At 46.0% G+C, this 19581-nt stretch overlaps 1 protein-coding gene across 1 annotated transcript in view; it reads left to right on the top strand.

Annotated features, from left to right (window-relative positions):
- sympk (symplekin) overlaps nt 1–19492 on the top strand; it is a 44920-nt gene extending 25428 nt beyond the window's left edge. Inside the window, exons 14-26 of the mRNA XM_052044257.1 lie at nt 873–954; nt 1052–1165; nt 2513–2660; nt 3675–3835; nt 5663–5771; nt 6414–6514; nt 7093–7183; nt 8005–8112; nt 10534–10721; nt 11151–11327; nt 13901–13990; nt 15943–16629; nt 18296–19492. Of these exons, the coding sequence (XP_051900217.1) occupies nt 873–954; nt 1052–1165; nt 2513–2660; nt 3675–3835; nt 5663–5771; nt 6414–6514; nt 7093–7183; nt 8005–8112; nt 10534–10721; nt 11151–11327; nt 13901–13990; nt 15943–16629; nt 18296–18595 (2356 nt within the window). The 3' untranslated portion in view covers nt 18596–19492. The remainder of the gene's footprint in view (nt 1–872; nt 955–1051; nt 1166–2512; nt 2661–3674; nt 3836–5662; nt 5772–6413; nt 6515–7092; nt 7184–8004; nt 8113–10533; nt 10722–11150; nt 11328–13900; nt 13991–15942; nt 16630–18295) is intronic.
- Nucleotides 19493–19581: the final 89 nt, after the last annotated feature.

Consider the following 19581-nt stretch of genomic DNA (forward strand, 5'->3'; position numbering starts at 1 on the left):
TTAGGAAGGTTGTGAAGAGTCCTACGTAAATACATTTCTTTCCTGCTCTAAAATGTTCCCCTGTGTAACTTTTTGACCGTTCTTTTGGTTAAGTCCACCTCTGATGTGGGTCAGTGTGGTGTTTTGTTTGCGAATGCTCCTGTAAAGCACTTTGGATCCAAAAGCAAAATACTGAAGATGCTGTAAGTCTGAAATAAAACAGAAAATGTTGCAGGCCAGGCAGTGTCTATGAAGAGAGAAACAGAGTTAACCTTTCGGGTCTATGATCTCTCATCAGGGCCTTGGGATGTTCTCTCTCTCTCTCTCTTTACAATATTTTTATTGAATCCATGAAAAAAATAGAGTACATGCATCAAGAAAGGGAATAAAAATACGACTGCATATGTTGTATTAAATCGTACTTAGATTCCAATACTCTAATAATCACATATAGTAGTTAGTTAATAAAGGAAGAAAAAATTGAAATATTATATATATAAAAAAAACTACTCCCCCTACCAAAACCTGAAGCTGTTAGATGGAAAAAACAACAAGGGAAAAGTTTTAAAAACGTAACAGTGTCAGCCAATATCTGCATTTTAGTCCCCAAATCAGAGATTTTGAAAATAATTCAAAAAGGGTCCCCACAGGGTTTGAAAGTCTAGGTTAGGTTCAAGAATTGAACAGCGAATCTTCTCTAGATTCAAGTATGACATAACATCCTGTAACCATCTGTATTACAGAGAAGGCACTACTTCAAATGCAGGTTGTTGGTGTTTATACTTGCAGTCTTTAGGTTCTTGTAATTCACCTGTAGACCCTCTTTCTGTGGGTTGGAATGTTTTCTGAAATTTCTTATGGTATTTTTCTAATTGTATGTCTCCTTCCGTTAGGCTGTTTACAAAGTTGGTTCTCGAGGCTCCATCTATAACTGACAATGCATTAGAAGTGATCCGGAGATATTGCGAGGATGAGGTAGGTTGCAGGTTACTGTTCTGCTGCCGATTAACCACGTTTTTTAACCTGTTCCAATGCAAATCTGATGTTGGTCTCCTCACTACCTTTCCCATAGACTCGGATCTACCTGGGAATGTCGACGCTGAGGGATCTGGTCTTCAAACGCCCCTCGAAGCAGCTGCAGTACCTTCATGTGCTGCTTGATCTGAGCTCTCACGAAAAGGACAAGGTGAAGTCACAAGAAACAGCTATCTCCAGCTTTGTGTGGGGTTTCTGGTAGAGTACAGGAGGAATGGGATGGGGATCTGTTTCCCACTTCACACCCTTAGCAGTTATCTCCTGGCTTATCTCCTGGCTTTTCATTCCCAATTTTCTTCCAGATCTCTTTCCTGAAGGCTGGATTCATGCTGGGGTTGGGCAGGAGTTGGGACTCCCTTTCTAGAAATCCAAGAGCCAACTTTCCAGTAGGAAGCTCCTCGACTCTTGCTGTCAGCCATGGTTCAGAGGGTAACATTATTACCTCCTCTTGGAAGGCTGTGGGTTTAAGTCCCATTCCAGATAATCTGAGTGGCGTGGCTCCAGTGGACCTGGGTTCGATCCTGATCTTGGGTGCTGTCTGAGTGGAGTTTGCACATTGTCCCTGTGACCCCATGGGTTTCCCCATTGTGCTCCAGTTTCCTCCCAAGTCTGAAAGGCACGCAGGCCGGTAGATTAATTGGCCATGGTAAATTACCCCTATTGTGTAGGTGAGTGGTAGAATATCGAGGAGGGTGGAAGTTGATTGGAATATGTGGGATTAGTATAAATGGGTACAAGATGGTGGGTATAGAATCGATGGGCTGAAAGCCCTCCTCTGTAGTATGACTCTATAGCTCTAAATCCTAAACTCAATCCAGGCTGGTACCTGGATCTAGAAGGAGTTTCTCCAGTGTTTGCTCCTCAACCAATGTAACTTAAGACAGATTACTTAGTCGTCATCAATTTGCTTTTTGTGGGAGATGTGAGCACATTGGCTGTTGTGATTCTTACATTGCAAAGTGGCCGCACTTCAGAAGTACTTCATTGGCAATGAAAGCCCTGAGACAAGATATCTTTATTAGTCACATGTACATGGAAACACACAGTGAAATGCATCTTATTTTGCGTGGAGTGTTCTGGGGGCAGCCCGCAAGTGTCGCCACGCTTCCGCCAACATAGCACGCCCACAACTTCCTAACCTGGAATGGGGGAGGAAACTGGAGCACCCAGAGGAAACCCACCTACAGACAGTGGCTGGAATTGAACCCGGGTCGCTGGTACTGTAATAGCGTTACGCTAACCACTACACCCCCGTGCCTGCCCAGCCTGAGGTGGTGAAAGGTGCTGTAGAACTGCAGATTTACTCTGCCATTAGCTAACCCAGGGAGGTCTGGCAGCTGACATTGGGTAAATCCACAAACATGGAGGAAGCTGATGCTTTCCTGACCTGTAAGATTTGGTGCTATAGTGGTGATCCATTTTCCCTTTGAAGTGCTGTAGGCATCCAGAAAGAGTACTTGGGTGTCATGCTCTTAGTGATGTTTGGTTTTGCCTCTAGGTCCGTTCACAGGCACTGATGTTCATTAAACGAATGTATGAGAAGGAGCAACTGCGTGATTACATTGAGAAGTTTGCCCTGAATTACTTGCAGCTGTTGGTTCATCCCAACCCACCCTCCATTCTCTTTGGGGCTGACAAAGATACAGGTGAGATCTCTGCCAACACCCTGTGATTCTGGGCTCTTAGGGGTTGAAATAAAGAAGACAATTTGCCCTTAGTGAGTAGATCTTAAATGTAACTCCAGGGCGAGTTAAGGTAGATGGGTGAGAACCTCTGTAAATCGGTTTATTATTGTCACATGTACCAAGGTACAGTGAAAACTTGTCTTAAATGCCATCCATACAGATCATTTCATTACAACTGTACATTGGGGGTAGTACAAAGGGAAACAATAACAGAATGCAGAATAAAGTGTTAACAGTTACAGAGAAATGGCATTGCAGGTAAATAATAAGGTGCAAGGCCATAACGAGGTAGACTGAGGTCAAGACTCCATCTTATTGTACTAGGAGACCATTCAATAGTCTTATAACAGCGGGATAAGCTGTCCTTGAGCCTGGTGGTACATGTTTTCAGGCTTTTGTATTTTTTGCCTGATGGGAGAGGGGGAGAAGAGAGAATGACTGTGGTGGGAGGGGTCTTTGATTATGTTGGCTGCTTTATCGAGGCAGCGAGAAGGGTCGACGGGGTCTATGGAGAGGAGGCTCATTTCTGTGATGTGTTCACAACTCTCTGCAGTTTATTGAGGTCACAGGCGGAGCAGTTGCTGTACCAAGCCGTGGTGCATCCATCGGAAGCATCCCACCTGGTGCATTGATTAAAAATTGGTGAGGGTCAAAGGGGACAAGCCAAATTTCTTTAGCTTACTGAGGAAGTAGAGGCGCTGGTGCGCTTTCTTGACCATGGTGTCTAGTGTTTAGGCATCTGTGTGGTGTGCTTGTAGTCTGGTTATGGTTTTGCTGATCTGTGGGGCTGGATGTACATCAGTAAATGGGTGTTATATATCTGGATGGGATCTCTCTAGAGAGGGTGAGGCTCAGCTGTCTGGATGCTGCAGTGATGGTTGATGGGTGAGTATCTGTTGTCTGCTTGCAGTGCTCTTTTTGTAAGACCATAAGATATCTGCTGAATTTCTTTTTAATTTCTTTTGACCACGGCAGAGGTGGCAGCTCCTTGGACGGAGGAGACGGTGAAACAGTGCCTGTATTTGTACCTTGCTCTGCTTCCCCAGAACCATAAACTCATCCACGAGCTTGCTGCTGTCTACACAGAGGCTATCGCTGACATTAAGCGCACAGTGCTGCGTGTCATTGAGCAACCGGTAAGTCCAAGATCAGGAAGCAGCACTCCTGAATTAGCCTCCTGTCTCATAGAATAATGTAGAAAACCTACAGCACAATACAGGCCCTTCGGCCCACAAAGTTGTGCCGAACATGTATCGACCTTAAAATTACTAGGCTTACCCATAGCCCTCTGTTTCTAAGCTCCATGTACCTATCCAAAAGTCCCTATCATATCCGCCTCCACCACCATTGCCAGCAGCCCATTCCATGCACTCACCACTGTCTGAGTAAAAAAAAACTTACCCTGACATCTCCTCTGTACCTACTCCCCAGCACCTTAAACCTGTGTCCTCCTGTGGCAACCATTTCAGACCTGGGAAAAAACCTCTGACTGTCCACACGATCAATGCCTCTCATCATCTTATACACCTCTATCAGGTCACTTCTCATCCTCCGTCGCTCCAAGGAGAAGAGGCCGAGTTCCCTCAACCATTGCTGAGATCGGTCTATAATTATGCCGATGCTTCTGCCAGATTGCGGGAGGGGTGGGTGGTGTCCCTCGTTGAGACTTTAAACCAGGGCCAGGTCTGCCCTTGGGTGAATGTGAGGGATCTCATGGCAATGAATCAAGGGATATGGGGTTGGTGCAGGACGTACATAGGGAGAACTAACCTACCAACCTACATGACTTTCGGATGTGGGAGGCGGAAACCCACCTGGTCATAGAGCGTGCAGACTCCACACAGGCGACACCCGAGGTCAGGACTGAACCAGGATTGCAGGAGCTGTGAGGCAGCAGTACTGTCTGCACCACCGTGCTGCCCATCTGCTAACCCATTATCTGCATATGCTTGATGTTGGAGCGTTGATAATATAACACGTTCCTCCAAAGCCCTCTCCTGTGGGGTCTGGTGAACCCATCTGCTGTGATGGGGATTGCACTTGATGTCTTCAGTGGTGAAATATCAGTAGTCAGTGTGTAGGTAGGGCTGGGGTCAGGAGCACTGGGGCAGGGGTGTCAGGAGCATGGGTGCAGTGTGCAGCCAAAGCCATGGTCCCAAGTGCTTGTTTTGATAAGCTGAAACTTGCCTAGAGGTTATTATTATCCATGGAGGGATTGACCGCTGCTTGTCATTTAAGCCTCGGTATCATTGCTGGTCCCAAATTGATACCTGCTGGTAGTCTGTGCCCTTATACCTTGTGAGTAAGGAGGATTTAGTACAAAAGATCAACCATGACCTTAGTGAATCGCAGAATGGGCAAAAAGGGCTAACTGGCCTATTCCTTTTCTAGTTCTTATGTTCTTAGTGAAGTGTGGCGCTGTTTTGCACTGTCTCCTGACCAATATTTATCCCCGAGCCAATGTCACTAATGTGAACGATCTCATCGCTAATATAATGCCATTTGTCGGGCTGCTGCTTGACTTGGTTGTTGATTTTATTCTTACTGTGCTTTGATGTAGTGGTTTGTCTGCTTGCTAGAGCAATTCATAGAGCAGTTAACGGTCAGTCACGTAGCTGTGGGTCAGGATTGCGTGTTGGTTAGTCCAGATAAGGACAGCACTTTCCCTTTCCAAAACAACATTAGTACAACAGATGTCTTTTCTAACAAAAAAAAACTATTAGTTTCCCTGTTAATAGCAGCACTAATTTCATATATTCGTTGAAATTTTCCATCTGCCGTGATGGGATTTGAACTTGTCTGTGGGTCATTGGTCCAGGGTTAGTCCAGGTGTGCTACCATTCTTAGAATTGGGTTTGTGCAGCAGACTTGACAAGACGGTCATTCAGTGATGGGGTGATGTTGATGGGATGAGCACCTTGGACCATCAGATTTCAGCCTTGATGTTGTTGGTGTTGTTTCAGATTCGAGGAATGGGAATGAATTCGCCTGAGCTGCTTCTGCTGGTGGAGAACTGTCCAAAAGGCGCCGAAACCCTTGTGACCCGCTGCCTACACATTTTAACAGACAAAGGTAACCACCGGGAACTGTACTAGTTTTACATCTTTGTCTATGGACTGCGGTATTTATCCAAAGTGTAATTAATGTGGGAAATATTCACTCCTGTGCTTGAGCACAGGGATGAATTACAGGGATATAAGCATCTGTCCCAAGGCTGTTAACCAGTTGGACAATGAAGAGAATTACATAAATATATCTTAGAACTTTGGAGCTTAGAGCTCGGTATAGATTTCCTGAGCTGTACCTAAGCTCCGTGATAATGCAGGGTATATATCGCAGGATGTATGTTGTTTCACGTCATCAGGTACTTTGAGTTTTGTTGGCCTCAGTACCCCTGCCACTTTTTGGTGTTGGGCAGGACACTTTTGGTCTCTGGATACTTCTTGGTCATTTTTTTGTGCTAGAGTCAGATATTGAGAACTATCGAATTCATTTTCACAGCTTGGCTTGGGATGACCTTGAAGGCTCAGCTTTTGCATCCACTGGTCCAGAATCTGTTTAGCCAATGTAACAAATGTAGCAAAGAGGGACACGGATGAGGAAGGAATATTTATCCATCATGACACGCTTGTCCTTTTCCTCCATTGGCTAAAATATAAAATAGTGTTTGAATGGACCTGAGTGTTGTCCAGTAACAGTCTGGTGTAATTTCAGTGCCTCCGTCACCCGAGCTGGTGAAGCGAGTTCGTGATCTCTACCACAAAAGGGTCCCAGACGTCAGATTTCTGATCCCGGTGCTTAACGGCCTTGAGAAGGTACTGTAATGTTTTCAAACTGAAGTCACGGCAAAAGTATCTGCTCCTAATGGGGAAATGAGTAACAACGGAGGGGGCAGGGGCAATGGTGGAAGGAGGAGGAGGGTAGTGATTCCAATGCTGGTGGATGTGAAGGAGCAAGAAGGTTCCCATTACAATTTTGGTGCTCCCTTACTGACTGTTCTGCTGTACTTTACCCATGGAATCTATCTGTGCCGAACCCTCCCTTTGTGAATATATTTTGAGCAAGGGGCACCTTAAAAGAGGATCTAAGGTTGTTACTAGTCACTCTACCCTAGGGGTTGTTGCTATCTAGATGTCAGCTTGCTCAGGAGACTAACCAGTGTCTGGGTCTAAATGATGCAGCAATACATTGTGCAACCACTATATTCTTTAGAAGCTTACTTTACTTCTCTCAACAGCAGAGAAATAGTCAAAATTCCCTGATGGAGCAGCAAGTGTAGTGTGTAAAGCTTCTTCTGTGTACTTTTTCTTGTGCCTTACTTGTACTTCAGTGTGCTTCCTCGGTATTTTTCTTTTGGAATAATGAGTAACCTTGCACCAACTTTCTTCCACAGAAAGAAGTAATCCAGGCACTGCCCAAACTAATCAAACTCAATCCCATCGTGGTAAAGGAGGTCTTTAACCGGCTGCTAGGAACTACACACAGTGAGTCACGGCAACATTTGCAGGGAGAGGAGGGTGCTAGCAGGGAGGAGGAATTGTGTGCAGTGGTGGAAATTGTATAGGAGGGGGTTTGCATCCAAATGATGGGAAAGCAGTATGTTCTCCCCTCTCCATTGGATATTCCTGTAGGAACATCCTGGAATCTTACACTGCCTCTTACCAGCCTACACTTCATTGGCTCTGTCTACACTTCCCGCTGCCTTGGGAAAGCAGCCAACATAACCAATGACCCCTCCCACCCCGGTCATTCTCTCTTCTCCCCTCTCCTGTTGGGCAGAAGATGCAAAAGCCTGAGAGCACACACCACCAGACTCAAGGACAGCTTCTATCCCACTTTTCAGACTCTTGAATGGACCTCCCATCAGCTAAAGATGAACTCTTGATCTCCCAATCTACCTCATTGTAGCCCTTGCACTTTTTGTCTGCCTGCACTGCACTTTCTTTGTAACTGGAACACTATATTCTGCGTTGTTTTATTTTTACTACCTCGGACTTGTGTATGGAATTCTCTGTCTGGATGACGTGCAAAACGAAAGCTTTTCACTGTATCTCAGCACATGTGACCATAATAATAAACCAAACCAAATCTCTCCTTGATATTAGAGTGAAAATTACGATGGGAGTTCGCCAGTGTTTCATTGGGTGGGAGTAAGGGGAGAGGTAATGTATTGCGATGGGATTTTACCTAGTGGACGTGCTGTGCTGTTACTGAGCGTAAGCTGGGGTGTACATGAATGGTTAAGTCCTGCGTCAGTATTTTAAAGGCTTGTGATGAGCACTGTGATGTTTCTTTTTGCTTTCAGTGGGTGAGGGAGGCTCAGCAGCAATTTCACCGTTGACCCCTGGTGACCTTCTCATTGCCCTGCACAACATCGACTCTACCAAATGCGACATGAAGTCAATAATCAAAGGTAACTAACGTCCACCGTATCTCCATCCTGCCTCGGCCACCTTCCCCACCCCCCACTGATTGCTTAACCCCAGCAAAGGAACCCGAGAGTCTCTTACTGATGACTCTGGTGCACTGAGGCCATCTACGTTAGACATGGGCATGGTCTGAGAAGGCTGATTTCGAGTTGAATGCTTGCCTTTCACAGCCTGTGAATTGGTGGAAGAGAGGCTCAAGGTAAAGGGGGAACTCTATGGGGAGAAACTGAGTGTGTGGAAGTGATGGGGAAGGTCTGGAATTTGGCCCAGGAAGGAGGAAGAACTTTTGCAGCCAGGGGAGAAATCACAAGGGATGTTCAGAGGAGGGTTACCAGCAATCCCACATGGTGCTGGAGTTCCTATATCTGAAAGGAAAATCAGCTGTGCTGTCTGGCTTTGCTGTGGGATGCTAGCATTCGTAGAGTTATATAGAAAGGAAATGTGTTATTGAACATAGTACAGCACAGGAACAGGCCCTTCAGCCCACAACATCTGTGCTAAACATGATGCCAAATGAAACTAAATCTCTTCTGCCTGCACATGATCCATATCCCTCCATTTCCTGCATATTCATGGGTCTAACAGCCTCTAAAATGCCACTACCTTATCTGTTTCCTCTACTCCCCCTGGCAGCCCGTTCCAGGCACCCACCACTCTGTAGTAAAACAAAACGCTCCGTACATCTCCTTTAAACTTCCCCCCCTCACCTTAAATGCACATCCTCTGGTATATGACATTTCTACCCTGGGATAAAGATCTGCCTTACCCTATTTATGCCTCTCATAGACTTGTATCAGGTCTCCCCTCAACTTCCGATGCCTCAAGTTTGTCCAACCTCTCCTTATAGCTCATACCCTCTAATCCAGGCAGCATCCTGGTGAACCTCTTCTGCACCCTCTCCAAAGCCTCCACATCCTGTAATGGGGCGACCAGAATTATACATCTTCAGCTCAATGACCATCAAGAACCAATGATCATCACACTGACCATCAAGCATCCATTTAAACTAATCCTATACTAATCATATTTGATTCTCCCCACGTTCACATCAAACCCTATAGATTCTACCACTCATCTACACAACTGGGACAATTTACGGTAGTTAATTGACCTACCAACCTTTGCTTGTTTGGGATCTGAGGGTAAACCGGAGCACCCAGGGGAAACCCACTGTTCACAGGACATTACAAATTCCACACAGACAGCACTGGAGGAACTTGGTTCACTGGTGTTATCAGGCAGCAGCTCTATTGGCTGAGCCACTGTGCTGTGTAGCCAACAGAGACTGTGAGAGTGGAAGCAGGGATCACCAGGCCAGACTCTCTAATGGGGATAACCAGTTACATCATCCCACAGTTAGAAGTGCGTGGGGATTTTGAGCACAGGAGGCTGCCGAGTGGACTATCCAGCTAACAGTATGATCGCCAGAGATCCCTCCTGATATCTGACCTGGAACCCAGGCCAAATGCCTGTCCTGATACTTGGAGCCCATCTAATACTGAGCCTGTGCCAGAGGTTGTGTTCAGCGGGGAGGGATCTCTTGCTGTATAACGTTGGAGCACAGTACTTGTTGCCCAGTGACAGGGGTATAGCACTGGTGGGCACAGATCCTTCAACATATCACATTGAGATGGCACTGTTGGGAACCCATCTGTTGCTGCATTAAAAAAATTCAATACTAATGGTCACAGGTGTGTCAACAAAGCACACTGGTGTGCACAGATCTGTCACCACGTAACATTTGTGGACACAGATCTCTCCGTAATATCAAAGTTCTTTTAAGGAGCTAGTTCGGGCCCTGTGGCCTGTAAGGTTATTTGAGATACTGTCCCTGTCCTGGCTGCTTCTCATACAGACAAAGGTAAGTGAAGAGAGTGCTCCTGATAAAGCTGATGCTGGGAAGTACTATGGGTTTTACATGGGATGTTGCTGCGCAGGAACAGGCCCTTCAGCCCACAATGAGGGTGGACGGGAGAAATGTGCCAGCTTCCTGGCTTCGGGGATTGGGAAGTGTTTGGTAGGGGGCTGGATAGAATTATTTTATCATGCAGTGGAGAAGGTAGGCAATTTAACCCATCATACCTGCATGGATTCTTTTCAAAGAGCTATCTAATTAGTCCCATTTCCAATTAATTTCATGGCAGTATTTCAAACTTTATCTCATAATGAATTACATTCTGTAGGTAAGCAAGCTGGATGTAGCTTTAGCGACTTTAATTCTTCAGAATTCCCTTCACCTCCCTAAAACCTAGCTCTTTTGCTGCCCTCTCTAGATGATTACTCGTGACTGGGAGTCAAATTCTGTTCTGTGAAGGGTTTGGGATGCTTTTCTAACTAAGGTCCTTGTATAAATGCATGTTGTTTTCCCTTTGGAGTTGATCACTGTTCATGATTTTTCTTTTCAGCTACAAACCTGTGCTTCGCAGAGAGGAATGTGTACACGTCAGAGGTCCTTGCTGTTGTGATGCAACAGCTGATGGAACAGAGCCCACTCCCGATGCTGCTGATGAGAACAGTCATTCAGTCACTCACCATGTATCCACGACTTGGGGGTTTTGTCATGAACATCCTGTCCCGGCTCATAATGAAACAGGTAATGGGGGAGGGGGCGTGTTGTAGGTGGTGTCGGCTTTTCTTTGGCAGTGGAATGAGTATGTCACTGGGTTGTTTCCCATTCCCTCCAAGGCCTTGTACCTTTTTTAATCTCCCAAGATGTTGGTGTTTTTCAAACTCTGGCTTCGTGATCATCCCCAAATTTAATCATCCACTGTTGGCAGCTATTTCTTCAGCTGCCAAGTCTTAAGCTCTTGAATTTCCTCCTGAAGCCTCTGCTTTGTTCTTCTCTTTAACCAAACATTTATTCATCGGCCCCAGTACCTCCTTGTGATTGTGTCAGTTTTAGTTTGTAGCTAGGCCCTTGGATTATTTTGTTATATTTACTGTGCCATATAAACACAAGCTTTTGTTGTTGACTGGAGATGTTACGTGGTTGTTGAGCTGTAATTTCTCTGTGCCAATACAGGTTTGGAAGTATCCCAAGGTGTGGGAAGGCTTCATTAAGTGCTGCCAACGAACAAAACCTCAGTCCTTCCAGGTACTGTTGCAGCTTCCACCCACTCAACTCGCCAACGTCTTTGAGAAGTGCCCGGAACTCCGAGAACCACTGCTGACGCACGTGCGTTCTTTCACACCGCACCAGGTACGTAGATACTGTGGGCTGAAAGAAGTTGCTTCCCCTTAATCCACAATGCATCAAACAAAATCCCTGCTGTCTCTGATTAGCTCAGTGGCAGTATATGAAGGTGTTGTGAAACAGATTCGAGGTCTCGAAGGACAAGGGCTCTGAACAGTCTTAGAGATAAATGATTTATTTACAAAGACAAACGCGGGAAAAAGGTAACGGGAACAACATGTGCAGCAGTGATAGTGAGTGTGGGAAAATCGCAACAAGGGTAAAATACACACACGCACACACAATGAACTGGGTACAGACAATCAAGGAAAAGCAATACGATACCCGCCACCCCTTGACTCAGTGCAGGCACAGCTCTATGCTACCGGGAACACTAACTTAGAATACTCCTAACCCTGTTGAAGTGCACACCTTACCAACGATCTCTCCAGCACCTTTCCACGGCCTGGGATGAAGCGAGATGAATCCCTCGGAGCAATCAAAGAGAACGAACCAGGCACATGTGGCACTCTTAATAGTGCTGGAGAGCTGGGAGGTCCAGCCCAGGTAGTTCAAAAAGGCCAATGGCCCGGCACCAGCAGGAACTAATCGATCACAAAGGCCAATGGCCTGAGGCCAAGTACAAAGGTGCTTAAAGGGGCCAATGGTCAGGTGTGCACTGATGGGTGGGGTGGAGCCAAACCTTGATTGACAGAGGTGTGTCTTTCTACCAGGTGATGGGCAGTGCTGTCACGTGACAGCCACGACCCTCCACAATACAGAAGAACACCAGCAGGATTAGAGTACCACGCTGCAATGCCATTGGAGTGTAGGATGAGAGGTGTGGGGAGAGCCATTACCAACGCCTTCAATAGCTTACTGTGATAAGTTAATTGAAGTAACACACTTGGCCTATCAAATTACTGTTAACACTACTCCCATTTCTCTGACTTTATTGCTTTCTTTAATTCCTCTTCAACTCTCATACAATTTGATTGCAACAGTCAAGTGGATGTAATGAGTTTTACCCCAGAAGGGAAACTATTCACGAGATTTGTATATGACTTGTATAGTAAGACAGAAAACCATATATTCGTGTGTACTACGACACAATAGAGCAGTGTAGAAGCAAGAAATAAACTACAAAGAAACAAATGCTGAACAAATGGCTAAAAGTATGGCAAAAGGAAGCAAGTATGTATGATGTCATCCGCTGTGGATATAAAAAAGGATTAAATAGACTTTCTAACTGCTGAAAAGTGACAACAGTGAAGCAGATGCAGCTTTAAAATGCCACGTACAGAAAATAATCAATGAGGCAAAAGGAAGAGGATAATAAGGCCAGGTTTGGCTCATCTTTACTATTGTGAGCTGTTGTGGTGGTGATGAAGGAAAAATAGACCTTGGAAGGAACACTGTATATCTAGAAACATAGAAAACCTACAGCACAATTCAGGCCCTTCGGCCCACAGCTGACCCACATGTCCCTATCTTAGAGACCCATAGCCCTCTATTTTTCTCAGCTCCATGTACCTATCCAAAAGTCTCTTAAAAGACCTTATTGTATCTGCCTCCACCACCGCTGCTGGTAGCCCCGTCCACGCACTCACCACTCTGAGTAAAAAAAACTTACCCCTGACATCTCCTCTATACCTACTCCCCAGCACCTTAAACTTATGTCCTCTTGTGGCCACCATTTCAGCCCTAGGAAAAAGCCTCTATCTACCCGATCAATGCCTCTCATCATCTTACATACTTCTATCAGGTCCCCCCTCATCCTCCGTCTCTCCAAGAATAATATCTGGTCTTGAAGGTTCAGTTTACAAAGAGACACAGAAGGTATGATGGTGTTCCCTGAAATTTGAAAAGTTCAAATTATTGAGAGGAACTGAGAGGGTAGATGGAGAAAAGTTGGGTTGTTTAGGGTTCGGAGGCACGGTCTAAAAATGGAGGCAGGCTTTTCAAGACTGATGTTAAGAGACACTTCTACACAGTGCCAGAAATTTGGAGCACATTCACAAACAGCAATTGCTGCTAAATTGACCGTTAATTTAAAACCTGAGATTGATGCATTTTGAGTGAAAAGACGTATATTGATTTGGGTCACAGATGAGCTTTGATCATGTTCAATGCTGGAACAGGTTTGAGGGACTAAATGCTCCTGTTCTGTGTTCTTAAATCAGTTGACCTGATGAAGATACTTAACATTGCCTGATAGGTAAGGAGTTCCAGAATTTTGATGTAGCATTGACGAAGAATAAAGTTTGAATTGGAGAGGAATTTCAATGTGTTTCCTTGTACCTGTTCATCTAATCTTTTCAGTCGACAGATTTGCCATTGAAACAGCATTTGTTAGCCTGTGCAACAGTTTTCAGTGATAACAGGATGTGCAACAGTGAGTAGTACGACCAGCAGTTCATTTCCAGATTGTGTTCAGAACTTGCTGAACGATGGAAAGATTAGATAAAAACACAGGTTGAAAGGTATCGCAGATCTTTGAATTGTTCAACCATTGGGCATAAGCCAACAGTGGTAACAACATTTGCTGATTATACATTCTGCTGCTGGATCATCGTTCATTAATCTTACTTTAATTGCAGCAAAACCACATTCCAAAATCCATAATGATTGTGCTGGAGGCAAACTCCAAGTCAGAAGTGGAACCAATGGAAACTAAACCCACAAATGAGGTGAGTGGCTCAGGAAGTGTCCCTGAATATGACTGCAGATTGAATTTTTATTTGCTGGGTCTGAACTTCATTACACAAAACCAGATTCCTAAATCTACATGCCCCATAATAACTGCACAGTTCTGTGTTTAATGGTCACACTAAACCCTATTTTATTCAGTTATGCAGTTCCACATAATTTGGGCAGCACAGAGGCGCAATAGTTCGGGCTGCTGCCTCACAGCTCCAGCTACCCAGGTTTGATCCTGACCTGCCTGTGTGGAGTTTGTGTGTTTTCCCTGTGACTGTAAGAGCTTCCCCCAGGTCCTCCGGTTTCCTCCCACATCCTAATTACACAGTGGTTGGTAGGTTAATTGGTCACTGTGAATTGCCCCAAGTTGGGGAATGAGATAGATGAAATTGCTCAGAGTTGGCATAGACTTGATGGAACGAGTGGCTGCCTCTTACGCCATAAGAATGTAATATGATGCCTGATTTTTCTGATATTAATGCCTGTATTCAGCCAATGTTTTATGACAAATAAATACTAATTTGGTGGTTTTGAGGAATGATTATGGATACATCTTCGTAGCACAGAGCTTTAGCACTATTGGGAGACCAAAGTTCTGTTTGCCCAACCGGCTGGTTCTGTGATCCATTTGAGCACTATTATCTGTTTTTCACTAGATCTGCTGAATTACTGACTATCCAGCTCTTTTAGCTACTGTCTTTTTAATTCTTGTGATTTTCAACCTAATGATTCTGTTCCATGCAAGATAGTGTTCCACTCAATGTATGAAGGGTTTCATGCTCAGAATGGCTAAGAGTTTCAAGCCCTATCTGTGAGGGACTTTGGTTCACATTCTGGACCTGTGAGGAGCTTTTGTACTTCCTGCTTCGGTATTGAGAAAGAACTTGCAGTTAGAGAGAACCTTTGGTCAGGTTTCTCATGACATCACTTAAATGATTTGCAACAACAAAATTACTTTCGAAGATGACCCATGGTATACAATATCTATACTCTCCACACCACACCAATTAGACTTCCAGGAGAGGTGGGGGGGGGGGGGGGGGTGGGTGGGAAAAATAGAACAGAAAGTAGCACAAAAGACTTGGGAAAAAAACAATGGCCAATCCTGGGGGGGGGGGGGGGTTAGCAGTTTGAGAGATTCCTATCCAGTGCGTCTAGCTGAAACTAGTTTGGGAAATCACTGGCTCTGAATTCCCTTTGGCCAGCCAGAGAGAGTTGAGGCTCGTGCTTTAAGGCAGCACCTCTTGCAGTTCTGCGCTCCTCGAGACTGCACTGAAATTGTCAATCAAGAATCTGTGCTCAACTCTGTGCAGTGGGAAGAATCCACAACCTTCTAAGCATTAAACCAACACCAAGACACAACTCAAGCCAGCACCGCAGGGTGTAATAGTTGGCACGTGTGAGAAACTGTAATAATTAGTGTTGTTTAGACTAGTAATTTTGTATTTGTTTTGAGTTGGGTGCTAGGAGTCAGAGATGGAAACAGTCTGCACTGACCATCAATCACCCATTTACACTAATATTACATTAACCCCCTGTTTTATTCTAGTGGATAGACTCAGATGTTCAGATGAATTCTTTTTTTTAAAACTGCAGATGCTGGAAACCTGAAATAAAAACAGAAGACTAAATCTGTTTTTCTCTCTCTCCAGATGTTGTCTGACCTGCAGAGTGTTGCCAGCATTTTTTTTGTTGTTACTTCAGAGATTCAGATATCTGACCTGCATTGTTCATACGCTTGTTAGAATAAGCAACAAAAAACATTGCAGTCCCCCTGATGACTCACTGGGTTATTGATCTAAAACTGTCTCTGCTGGTTACATGTTCTATAAATCTGCTAATTTGGGGACTGACGCCAGGAGGAGATAACTCAGTCACTCCAAGGCTGCCTCAGATCCGGGTGTGTCATTAATGACTTGGACCGTTCCCCATTGTGTTGCAGGAGGAGATGCAGCACCTGACCGTCGCTCATGCACAGAAGGATATGATCACCATGCGCCTAGCTCAAGAGAAAGCCCTGAAGAGGAAACTGGAGGAGGAGCAGAAGTTCAAACAGCAGCAGTTGGCAGCCCAGTTACACCCCCTCCATGCTGTCCTCACCCCACCAAGCCTCGGAGTCTTGAAGCCCCCTGGACAAACTGTCTCCGCCTCCCCAAGCCTGAAGCCCCCTGCCCAGACTCCTCTGACCCCCGCTGCGCAGGCTCCGTCAAACGCCCCCGCCCCCAGCCTGTCCACGTCAAATGCCCCTGTCCAGAGTGTGTCAAGTGCCCCTGCTCAGGCTCCCCCCGATGCCTCCAGTAAACCTGCTGCCAGCCCACCTGTAGAGACTGTCCAAGCCCCTCCCAGCCAGGCTGCTGCCAGCCCCCTGGGAGAGGCGGCCCCAAGCCCCCTCGATCAGGCTGTGCGTCCTCCGCCAAGTCTGCTGGCTGCATCCTCGATGGCGCCGCCAAAGGACGAGCCAATGGAAGTCGGCAGTAGTGTCCCTGAGCCTGAAGGTGTCAGAGACACCTCACAGCCGACAATCATCATCAATGTGAAGGAGGAGGAGGAGAGACCAATGGCGTTGGATGAACCATCCCAGGGAGTGGTCGTCATGGAGACTGCACGTGAAGGACAGATTGTACTTAAGGTAAGAGAATTTAATTACAAGCCTATAGCTACACGATCTATTGATATTGGTTTATTGTTGTAACTTGTACCGAGGCACAGTGAAAAACTCGTCTTGCATACCGATCATACAGGTCAATTCATTACACAGTGCAGTTACATTGAATTAGTACTGAGTGCATTGACATAGTACAAGTAAAAACAATAACAGTACAGAGTAAAGTGTCACAGCTACAGAGAAAGTGCAGTGCAATAAGGTGCAAGGTCACAAGAAGGTAGATTGTGAGGTCATAGTCCATCTCATTGTATAAGGGAACCGTTTAATAGTCTTATCACAGTGGGGTACAAGCTGTCCTTAAGTCTGGTGGTATGTGCCCTCAGGCTCCTGTATCTTCTACCGGATGGGAGAGGGAAGAAGAGAGAATGACCCGGGTGGGTGGGGTCTTTGATTATGCTGGCTGCTTCACCAAGACAGAAACAGGCCCTTCAGCCCACCTAGTCTGTGCTGACCATCAACCATCCATTTACACCAATCCCATTTTATTCTCCCCAAATTCCCATCAATTCCCCCATACTCTAGCACTCACCTACACACGAGGGGCAATTTACAGCAGCAAATTAACCCACCGACCCCGCACATCTTTGGGATGTGGGAGGTAACCAGAGCACCCGGTTGGGAAGCTGGAAGATTTCCCAACTTCCTGTTGGGAAATCCTTGCGGTGACAGGGAGAGTGTTCAAACTCCACACAAACAGCACCCGAGGTCAGGATCGAACCGGGGTCTCTCGAGCTGTGAGGCAACGGCTCCACCCCCGCGCCACCGTGCCGCCCAAGCTACAACTTGGGTGCTGGAGTTGCAGAGTGCAGGTTGTCAGAGGGACAGCTGAGATTACATTGCACCATCTGCTGCAGGAAAGATGTCATTAAACTGGAAAGAGTGCAGAAGAGATTTACAAGGATGCTGCCAGGACTTGAGGGACTGAGTTATAGGAAGAAGTTGGACAGGCTAGGGCTGTTTTCCTTAGAGCTTAGGGAACTTAGAGGTGTATAAAATCATGAGGGGCATAGTTAGGGTGAATGCATGCATTCTTTTTCCCCCAGTTCGAGGAATCAAGAACTAGAGGGCATAGGTTTAAAGTGAGAGAGGAAAGATTTAATAGGAACTTGAGGTGTAACTTTTTTTTTACACAGGGTAGTACATATATGGAGTGAGCTGCCAGAGGAAGTGGTTGAGGCAGGTAAAATAACTTGTAAGAGACAGTTGGACATGTACATGGATAGGAAAGGTTGAGAAGGATATGGGCCAAACATGGGCAAATAGGACTGGCTTGGATGGGCATTTGGTTGGCATTGGGCCAAAGGGCCTGTTTCCACGCTGTATGGCTCTATGACCAGCTGCCTCCTGCACTGTTGGCCAGATGTACCTATCAGTGGTGCTGCTTTTGTGCAGTCACTGGGGAAAGGGGTGTTGGGCCATTGTGTGGGTGGAGCTGACAACCCTCTGCTGGTGGTGAGGGAGGTGGTAGAATGTTAGGCTGTCCTGTACCAACAGGGACTGTGCCTGACCTGCACTGAGCGTTGCTGCTGACCTTTGCTCAGCGACTGGAAGCTGCGTCTGGTGGTTAGGGACTCGGGGAAGGGGCTGCCCTTTGAACTGACGCCGCTCTTCAACTTTGCTTTCGGAGCAGGATTCAACAGCTGGTGAACCAGCCGCTCAACAGCCGCTGCTGCACGAAGTGGGTCACCTGGTAGCGGCAGACGCCACGGAGCAGGTGATCCTGGTCCGCGAGGACCCACCGGCGGTGGAGGACCCAGCATCTGGCAGCGAGCAATCGGCCAACCCCCCGGAAGAGGCACTGGAGCAAGGCGCAGAGGGAGTGGTTCCCGAGGAGAGGAATGGCGAGGGCACTGAGAAGAGCCAGGCAGCAGGAGACGGAGAATCACAGCCTGTCACCAAACGCAAATCTGCTGTGAGGAAAAGCAGTTAACAACTATTGACTGAGATTCATGTGGGGTTACCTGTCTATGTCTTGCTCGCTGATTGATAGCAGCAAAATACTGGCTAATAAGGACAAATAAAAGTCTCATATTTTAAAGGAAGGTGGAAACTCTGGTTGGTCTCTGCAGTTTCCTGTTCCTAGATTAGTGCCAGGGGTCTAATTTAATTTTTTTTAAGTTGTAGTTAGGTCCAGATGGGCTATAATTAAATAACGGGTCTCTGTTTTGATAGTTGTGGTTGAGGGGGGAAGCAATGGCTGGGGCACCTTGCTCCTCTTCGACCAGTAGCCGGAGTTCCCAGCAGCTGTGCTAGCCCTCAGTATCGTCAGTTCAGATTAAGGACTTGTGCCTGGAAAGAGGCTTGACTCCACTAGCTGGTGAACCCAAGCTCCTGATCTGTCCAGATTCCGAGCACCGGAAATGTCCGACTGATCCCATTTTCTGGCACTTCATGTGAAGCACCGCAGACCTGGAGAGAAGCGAGACTGCCTATTCTGGATGTATTTATGCATCTTGGAAAGTTGGGCCCACCTCAGAATCGGGGTTGAATTTGGAATGAGCGTGCATACCAGCAGCTTAAGAATTCCTTCCAGAGTTTAGCACATCTACTGTGTGTTCGGAGACTTGAACATATTTCTCAAGCAATCATACCAATGTAGTAAACTAATTTAATTCTGTGCCGTGTCCTTTGGTAACACCTATTGATATTTCCTTTGAAATTCTACTAAAAATGTTTTGTTTTTATTTTAAAGTGTTGGAGAAGTATGGCTGTTTGACCTTGTGTAAAGTGACTGTGTGTTATCTGCAGTGGGCAGACTGCTGGAGAGTTTTACATGTGAGGCTGTAAGAATGGGAAATGAATAAACGTTTGGAGAGTTGGCAATGTGTACGTAGAAATCATTGTCTGTATTTAAATGGATTGAGAAGGAAGTTGATACCTAGTGCAGCCTCTGGGTCTGTGTGGGTCAATGTCAGG

The sequence above is a fragment of the Pristis pectinata genome, chromosome 35 (genome assembly GCF_009764475.1).
Source record: "Pristis pectinata isolate sPriPec2 chromosome 35, sPriPec2.1.pri, whole genome shotgun sequence".
Lineage (NCBI taxonomy): Eukaryota > Metazoa > Chordata > Chondrichthyes > Rhinopristiformes > Pristidae > Pristis > Pristis pectinata.